General features: G+C 34.4%; 1 protein-coding gene across 1 annotated transcript; it reads right to left on the reverse strand.

Annotated features, from left to right (window-relative positions):
• Positions 1-2,487: 2,487 nt before the first annotated feature.
• LOC102732743 (cyclin-dependent kinase-like 3) lies at positions 2,488-9,710 on the reverse strand. The gene is made up of 7 exons (XM_081825615.1): positions 9,688-9,710; positions 9,261-9,414; positions 8,827-9,155; positions 7,322-7,415; positions 5,365-5,527; positions 4,457-4,554; positions 2,488-2,541 (listed from the first exon to the last, which is right to left on the reverse strand). Exons 1-7 carry the CDS (start codon positions 9,708-9,710, stop codon positions 2,488-2,490), a joined length of 915 nt encoding a protein of 304 aa, XP_081681741.1.

Raw genomic sequence — 9,710 nt, forward strand, 5'->3', positions numbered from 1 at the left:
ATAAACATTGGAAAGGAAGAAGTAAAACTATTTTTATCTGCAGATGTTATGATTACCTATGTGGAAAATTCTAAGAAATAGACAAAAAAAGAAGGAAGAAAGGAAGGAACAGATAAAGGAATGAAGGAAGGAAACCTACTAGAACAATAAGTGAATTTTGCAAAGTCTCAGAATACAAGATCAATATAGAAAAACAAATTGTACTTCTGTATATTAGCAAAACTAACTGCAAGATGATATTAAAAAATACCATTTATAATGCACCAAAAAACAAAACATGTGGAAATAAATTTAGTGAATAATATATAAGACTTTCACAAAATATTACAGACAGAAATTAAAGATCTAAATAAATGGAGAGTTTATACCATGCTCATGTATTGGGAGACTTAATATTATTAAGATATCAATTTTCCTCAAATTGAGGTATAGATTTAACACAATCCCAATTAAAATCCAAGTAGGCATTTTTGTAGAAATTGCATCCAATGATATTGATCTAAGATCAACAAATATACAAATGCAACAGGTAAGAGGCAGACTTGTATCTGTTGAACCTACCACAAGGAACAACTTTCAATTTCCCTGGAGATTAGTTGCTAAAAGTTAACAGGAATTCTGGGAGCCTGGGTGGCTCAGTTGGTTAAGCAACTGCCTTCGGCTCAGGTCATGATCCTGGAGTGCCGGGATCGAGTCCCACATCAGGTTCCCTGCTTAGTGGGGAGTCTGCTTCTCCCTCTGACACTCCCCCCTCCTGTGCTCTCTCTCTCTCTCATTCTCTCTCAAATAAATTTTTTTAAAAATCTAAAAAAAAAGTAACAGGAATTCTGTTAGAAATGTATATTATGTATAACAATCTCAGGTATGTATTCCAATCAACCTTAAAATGAGATGAAAAGAGACTACAATAGTGTAATAAAGAAATTATGTTTTCCTTTGTTTTTCGTGTCTATTTAGTAAATACAAATCAGGTACAGCCCTGGTAAAACACCAGATAATCCCATTTTGTTGTTGTTGTTGTTGTTTTTGAAGAATAGGACAATTAAGAATTTTGGTAGTGTGTGTCCTCTGGGTTGTAAATAATTTGTTTTACGGAATAGAAAAAGTCTATCACATAAAAGGCACTATCAGATGGAACTAGGAAACTGGAAGAGTGCTGGGAGTTGTTTAAAAGAATAAAAGAATTCTCAACTAAGTGGAATTTAAATAAAAACAAAACAAAAACAATAAAATAATTTACCTAACATTTGAATACCACATAATTTCCAGGTATTTTATAAATACTATAGATGCTTTTACAGCTAAGAACATATTTTTAACCTGTAAGGGAAGAACAGCCTTTACAACAATGGGTCAGATATTTCATTAAGAACTCACTTCAGGAAGCCTGAGCATTGTAGGAAATAAAACACACTAAAGGTCATGTGACTAGCAGAGGGCAGAGATCAGGATAAGTACAGGGTGTGTCATATGACAGTATGTGTTACCTACTCAGTAATCATGGCAAGTAAAGAAGCAGGCAGAGAGGGGAGATGACTTCATAATTCTAAACCAACATAATTCTTAGAAGAAAGTAAGAAGGAAAGAGTGAATGCTTTGCTAACAAAACAAAGCTGGAGGATGCTCATACAAGATGTGCAGCTGTCTTAATAGCCCATGTTACATTTCTAGTGTATATAAAATAAGAGAAGACTTGCCAATTTGTATTTTGAAGATTTAAAAGAAAAGACACTACCAGAAAAAAAATCTGTTCCTCTTCAAATTCTTCCCCTTAAAATGGCCATCTCCACCCTAAAATCAGAAACCAAGCCAGTAAGAACCAGCAATAAGAACTAAAATATATGCTGCCAAAACCTTGACTGTATTAATGTTAAATTATATGTTCACAATATATTCTATGTAAACTACTAATTGATAAGCATGCCAGTAAGCCAAAAGATTTGTTTCAATGCTTTCCTCCATTTCTGTCCTTTTAAATGAACTTCATGATATGTTTAAATGCTGTTCTAGAATGTTCAGTGTGGAACCAAATCTATATTTCATGCTTATCAAGTATAATTGTTTGTTCAGAAATGTTTGGTGCTCCCAGACATTGGGATCTCACTTTATTACACAATTAGAAACTTTTCCTTCTATAATTATAAAGTTCTGAACCAAAGTTAAGAATGACCATTAATCATACATGACTAAGATAATAGATCATCAAATAAAATTATATGATTTAATGTAAGCTGCAGTTTTATTAGGATGTACCAGTCAGGCAATTTTTATAAATTAGTGTTCTAATTAAGAAAACATGACTAATTTAAAGATTAATAAATGTAAAAACAAATTTAGGTGAATATACACATAACTACACAGGATTTACGATATATCTGTAGAATTCTCTAGTCAGCATTTTTTTGTGTATGTAATATTAATAAAAAGGACTTTTTTTAAACCATACAATGATTCTGGGATTCCCTGAATTTTCAGCTGCTGCATTTTCTACTCTACATCTGGCAGGTTCTTCTTCCTTTCAGTTTGTGCACTTCCTGTATTCTAAAAAGTAAATAGAAACAGGACCTTAACTGAGGAAACGGTGAGTCTTGGATAAGGAAATATAGCCACAGATAAGCGCTTGTACTTTGTACCTGGGCTTTGTTTTATGAGGGAGACTATTTAGCAAATATTCTTCATGATCATCATGAAACAGAACTGAAGGTGGCTTTTGTATGGACTCTTTCCTTTCTTGCCTACCTCATCAGCAGTAATTTAGGGTTTCTCTTAGATCATATTGTCTATTCAATATAGGTATACACTAATTCAGTATACATTTAAGATGCCTGAAAGAACTGAAGGTACAACTCTGAAACACTTGGATCTGAGTAGGTAATTCAAAAACAAGTCAATGGCACAGCCAAGAATAGAACAAAAAAGTTGCTATCTCCTATCTTGTAAAAACATGTCATATTCTCTTGTGCTCTAAAATAACAAACTACCAACTCAAAATTTAGGACATTTTCTTAATTCTGACATTAATGTATTAAAAGTGTTTAGACTAGCCTTATATGCAATTTCACTGGGTTGTCAGAACTGCATATGAATAGGTAACACAAAGAAACTATGACCATCTTTGATGACTACTCTCATAATCCCAAACTTTTCAAGGTCACTCTTAGAAAGGTCATCTTTTAAGCAGTTCTACATCACATGAGCAAGAAGGGATTTCCCCTTCCAATTTATTTATGTATTTTTTTAATGAAAGAACTGTCTGGAGAGTTCCTTTCTTCCTGCATTGGAATATAAATTTAGTTCCAGAGGCTCTCATAGGACAGTAGGATAAACACATGCAGCACACTACTAGGAGCCTAATACACAAACTCAGGAGCCTCATTTAGTCAGTCATTCAAAAAGTATGCAAAGGGTGTGCTGCTCAACATGCTGGGACATCAGTAAGTCACCCAAGTTTAGAAATTTAAAGCCACCTTATTACTTTCTATAATGAACTAAAAGATGACCATTAATGACTTTCTTGTTCTGTCTAGAAAATATTTCTTTCCTGCAAAGTGGATTGTGGAGTTCTTAACAAGTTCTAAGCCAAAAATAAGGCATAAGCAACACTATGAAGATATATCTAACAGTTATCTGGTAACACTTTAATCTGAATGACTTAGAGATTGAATAGACATAGTGAAAATGCCTTCTTATATGGTTTAAAAGTTTCTCTATTTTTCTAATTTCTCCAAATTTCCTTAAGAAGTATATGCTAATTTTATCATGAATAAAAATGTAATCAATTTTATTTATAAAATAAGAAACTGATATAATGAAATTGATGACCTTACAAATGTGTAGAATAGAAGGCCATCTATAAGATTTAATTAAGTGGGAGCTGAGCACAATCCCCCTTCCCTTAAAAGAGTGTCTTTAGAGAGTATGCATTTGGATACTGAGGATCTTCAAGATTTCCAAATAAAATTCAAGACTCTGGTGGGTAGGGATTGGAACATTTCAACACAGTTATCTGATAGCCGGCTGAGAACAAATCTTTGTGAAAATAGAACAATAGGTGGACAGCAAAGATAAACTGAAAACAGGAAGGGAGGGGCTAAAGATAAATACATATGTTCCTGTGGCCAGTATAACTATATGTTCACACCATTATTTGTTTCCTCTGGCATGGTTTACCTGCCCAATATTATGTAATACACATAACACATGTAATATTTTCCCTGGGTACCATATATTCTAATCACTCAACATTCAAATGAGGGCTGGTATTAATTACCCCCCCAAAAAACAACTTTTAAAAACTTTTACTAATATGTCATTTTAAGAGAATATAGACCTGTTTCTCATGTTCAAAGACTACATAATTTTGAATTTTTATATAACTTTCCAATAGTAATAACTAAATCTATGTACCAAGTCAAGGGTTCCAGTAGCATTAAAACTATAAACAGAAAAATTTTACCTCTTGTTTTTCTTGATTTTGATCCACATTAAGTAAAGTTGGTATCTTAGATGAATCTGTTTTCTTTGATTCCCTCTTCAGCACTTTTATCTGTTTAACTTTTGCAAAAATATATACAACAATGACAACTTGTTATTCCTACCTTGAAATTTTACTTTCCTTTCCAAGAGTTTCAAATAGAACTTCTGATATCCACTAAAGTCAGTTTCTCAGTTTATTATAAAGGAACCGAATAAATCATCAGTTGTAATGGTAAGATATGCCAGTCATAAATGATCTGTTTTATAACTTTACAAATAGCCTACCAGGTATTAAAAGAAGACATTTATTTTTTAAAATTCTGCAGATAATTGTTAAGTGGATCAGATAATTCCTCTTGAACTGTAGAAATACTATTTTCTTGCTATTATATTAACTTTTCACAAGGTGTCACTGTTCTTCAAAGAAACAAAACATTTACTGTGCAAAAAAAAAAGTGTTCCATTTTAAGAGCTCAGTACATGTTATAAATTTTAAACTACTAAATCTTTGGATGCCTGAAGCTCATATATTCCTGCTATTATCTGGGCAAAAATTATGGGGAAACAAAGGAAACTGATTTACTCCAAGTCATAGGATGAACCAAAACCACTTTCCTCAAATACTTTCCTAACATTTCAACAATATTGAGCTAAGGAAAAATTTGCCTTTTAAAGTTTCCTTAATTCTTCTTTAAAAATTCTCTCCTTCAAGTCTTACCCCTTATTTGACTATGAGGGAAAAATTTCTCCTCAGCTGATAATATTTTTCACAGCAATTTACTATCTTCTATTAAAATCACATCATAAATGTAAGTTATCTTACAAAAAAAGGCCTTCTTGTAAAAGACAACATCTGGAAATTTGTAAAGCTGGGCAACAAATATGTACCTTCCATTCCTTTCACCTCCTTGGACTGTACTGTGAAAGGCAGTTCTGGGAAATGGAATTCCTTCTTGTCAGATCTGGAAAAATTCAGCTTCCTTTTGTTCCCATTTGCCATTTGGTCACTTTGACCTGTTCGCTCATCAAATATACTCTTCTCCATTTGGCTCTAAACAAGCAAATAAGCAAGAGTTAATTTGAAAAAAAGATGTGTAACTGTTTTTTGAATGATAAGCCTAAAATTGCAGGCCATTTGGAAGGTAATAAGATAGGTATAAAATGTCTATCTTTGCAAAGTTATTTTAATAATTAATAAGTAGAATACCAGGGGTGCCCAGGTGGCTCAGTTGGTTAAGTGGCTGCCTTCAGCTCAGGTCATGATCTCAGGGTCCTGGAATTGAGACCCACATCCGGCTCCCTGCTCATCAGGGAGTCTGTTTCTTCCTCTCCCTCTGCCCCTCCGCCCACATGTGTGCTCTCTCTCAAATAAATATGTAAAATCATTAAAAAAAAGAATACCATTTAAATACATAAACATCAAATTCCAATAAAAGTTTAACGAAGCAAATTTTTAAAAATACGTTGGATATTCTGAGAATAATAACGTTGATCAGGAGAACCACCATCTTAACTTTTAATTTATAATCTTATTCATTGTACTCTGACTTTGGACAAATTGCTTCAGTTCATTTTATTAATTTATTTTTCTATTTACAAAATGATGTACTCTGGACACAGGGAGAGCCCAGCATTCTAGAAAATCTTTTGTGTTATCTATTTTTTACTTATTTTTGCTCCTTTGGTAACTGATGATAAAATCTCTCCAAAGTTAATGAACACTCTACCACAATTCAATGTGTAGTATCCCACTGTGTAGATATATATTAATATGCTTAATGAGTCACTTGCTCTTAGACAGATTTGTGCTGTTCTCAATTTTTTATTATTATAAATAACATTATGCTCCCCTATGTAAAATGTCAATTTTGAATAAGCTACTTCCCTATGTAAAAAATGAGGGAATGAACAACACTGATCACATTTTTCTAGTGAAAAGTTTGATGTATCTATTTGGCAATTGCCTTTAATCTATAAAATATTAAAAACATTTTTGGGGGGAGTGAAAGGCCAAAAAGTCTGTGACTTTATTTTTTTAAAGATTCTATTCTTTTGGGGCACCTGGGTGGCTCAGTCGTTAAGCATCTGCCTTTGGCTCAGGTTACAATCCCAGGGTCCTGGGATCGAGCCCCACATCCGGCTCCCTGCTCAGCAGGAAGCCTGCTTCTCCTACTCCCCCTGTTTGTGTTCCCTCTCGCTGTGTACCTCCCTGTCAAATAAATAAATAAAATCTTTAAAAAAAAGATTCTATTCTTTTTATTTTTTTTTAAGTAATCTTTACATCCAGTGTGGGGCTCAAACTCACAACCCTGAGATCAAGAATTGTATGCTCTTCTGACTGACCCAGCCAGGTGCCTCAAGTCTTGTGACTTTTAAGAGTGAAAAATCTTAACTTTTTTTGTGCAAGTCACAGATAAAATACACAAATCAAATTATAAGAAATTAACTAAAATTGTGAAAGCACTAAGGAAACGATGACCTATTTTCATCTCAGGAAAAACAAAAAAGCTAAAAGCACATTTTTAAAAATTATTTTTTAAATTTTATTTTAGAGACAGTGTGTGTATGAGAGGGTGGGGAGGGGCAGAAGGAGAGAGAGAGAATCTCAAGCAGACTCCACACTCAGTGTGGAGCCCACTGCAGGGCTCGATCTCATGACCCCGAGATCATGACCTGAGCGGAAATCAAGAGTAGGATGCTTAACCAACTGAGCCATCCAGGCACCCCTAAAAGCACATTTTTTAAAATGCTGGAGCCCCAAAGATAGAAAAAAGGATTTGGTGGGGAGGGAGTCAAGGATAATGTTGAAAGAGGCCATGTTTTAATGACTAGCTTCATGCCTTACTTGAGTGGGACCTGCATCCTCTTGCCTGCTATTAGACATAACCTGTCCAATAGAGTGTGAAGAAGTACGTCTCTTTTTTGCTCGTTCAGTCAACCTATTATTTAAAAATAAGTAATGAAGAAGTTATCATGGTAGTCTAAAGTTTGAATAGTGAGTGCCAAAATGCAATTGTGAGTGTGTTAGTGCCAATTGCTCTAAGTAGGTGAAAACAGAACAGAGAACAACTTGCTCATGGCTAACATCAATGGTAACAACCATGTTGCGGGATTACTCTAGGTGGCCTACTTAGTCCCTTGTATCTGTTTTAAATCTGGAGATCTTTTTTTTTTTTTTAAGTAGGCTCCACACCAAACATGGGGCTTGAACTCACAATCCTGAGATCAAGAGTCATATGCTCTACAGACTGAGTCACCTAGATGCTCTTAAATCTGGCTCTCCTAACTACTGGGTTTCTGAATTTCTGAGCTTGCTGTCCAAGGCTGGTTTACAACCCTGGTTATCGCAACCATGGTGTTGGGATCATCTAAAAAACGAATGGGCTCTTGCTGTCTGTAGCCTGCTATACCTTTGGACTGACACAGAAATGTCCACTTGCCCACCTCTGCAGACCCCTCAGCTTCACAACTTATAGTCCAAACCAGTCTGCTAGTATTGGTTTGGGATATTGAATGTAGTCTCCTTCCTCATCTAGATTCACAGTAGTTTCCCTAAATTTAGGACTGGCCCTGATGCCTTGCTAGATAGACCCTTGCTATACAACACACTGCCCTTGATTACGCAGACTCATGGTACCAGTCTTCCAATTTGTAACAGTAGCTAAATCTACAACTGGCCCAATATGTTGTTTTACTCCCAAAATATTTGACCTTCAAAATCTAATTGACTGTAAAAGATTATTTTCAACTGTTCATTCTCCATTTAGAAAATTAGCTATGGGGTGCCTGGGTGGCTCAGTTGGTTAAGCGACTGCCTTCGGCTCAGGTCATGATCCTGGAGTCCTGGGATCGAGTCCCGCATCGGGCTCTCTGCTCGGCGGGGAGTCTGCTTCTCCCTCTGACCCTCCTCCCTCTCATGCTCTCTGTCTCTCATTCTCTCTCTCTCAAATAAATAAATAAAATCTTTAAAAAAAAAAAGAAAATTAGCTATGATACAGACAAAATGCTTACTTTGTTATACTAAGGCACATCAATACCAGAACCTAGGTTATATCACCTTCTTCCTATTCAGATGGGAACAAATTATTCTGAGGGTCTTTTTTTTTTTTAATGAGGTCTTTCCAAAAGGCATTGGTGAAAAATTAAACATCTATATAAGCAAAAAAAGTTAATTTCTTCTATAGTATTCTTAACAAACACTAATGGCTCATTGTATGATTATAATTTCAATATATCTTCAAATTCAGTTTATATACAGACACTACGATCTTGATTCTTTGAAATACCATTATATAGGAGCATTGTGTTACTTAGGTCCATTTCTTTCTGTCTCTTTTCTGTTAAACTCACCTTGAATTGGGATGGGAAAGATTTGAATTGGGATTTGAAGCCAGCAAATTATTGCTAGTTAGATTGATAGGTGGCATTATCATACTACCTCCAGTGTGTGGATCATCTTTCATGCCATTAGAATTAGTGCTGGGATTGACAGAGTTTGGTGGTTCATTGATTACAGGTTTTGTATCTTGAGACATAGTATGAGCATTTTCAACTGCATCCTGTTGACAATGTCCCCCTTCACACTCTATCTTTTTTGGTTCTAAGATATCTCCTTTTCCTCCTTTGACTTTAATAACTCCTGCTTTGATCTCCTTGGGCTTTTTCTCTTTTTCTACTTCCTGGAATAGACACATCCAAAATCTGAGTCAGAAGAATAGTTGTTTTTATCATTAGAGTGCTAACTACAATACAGTTATACTGGCTAAAAAGAAAACAACTTTTACCTTTCCCAAAACTGGAGTACTTAGCAGTGTATTGGTATACGTTGTGTTTCTTTCATCTTTCATAAGTTCATTTTCTTTAGAATTCTCTTTTGGCTTTATGAATGAATTGACTTTTGCTTCTTGCAGTAATTTAGCTCTCAGTTCTGGTATGAATCTGATAAAACAAGCAATATCAACCAATAATCTTTTTATTTATGTAGATAAAGTATTTTATCTTTAATGGACCATTTAATCAATTAATTTACATATCAGGTATAGCATAAATAAATTATCAATAATGCATGCCAAGAAGTGGTACAATATTTAATACAAATTGCTTCCTGGTAAAGATACATCTCCCAAAAATTTTGCCATGAGAATTTACTACATAAAACTTTTACAAAATAGGTTTATATGAATTAGATTCCTCTTGTGATGCAAACTTTACCCAATAAAAGTATTATTTTTCAT

The sequence above is a fragment of the Leptonychotes weddellii genome, chromosome 7 (genome assembly GCF_054177405.1).
Source record: "Leptonychotes weddellii isolate Sample4059 chromosome 7, ASM5417740v2, whole genome shotgun sequence".
In the NCBI taxonomy this organism is placed as follows: domain Eukaryota; kingdom Metazoa; phylum Chordata; class Mammalia; order Carnivora; family Phocidae; genus Leptonychotes; species Leptonychotes weddellii.

Excerpts from the sequence above, each read along its gene's own strand:
- LOC102732743 (XM_081825615.1), bottom strand. The coding sequence starts at position 9,710 with ATGAAAAATAATACTTTTATTGG. Across the intron at positions 7,416-8,826 it reads CTTTCCCATCCCAATTCAAG|GTTGACTGAACGAGCAAAAA; the intron begins GTGAGTTTAACA and ends TTTAAATAATAG. Across the intron at positions 4,555-5,364 it reads GGAGGTGAAAGGAATGGAAG|TTAAACAGATAAAAGTGCTG; the intron begins GTACATATTTGT and ends TTTTTGCAAAAG.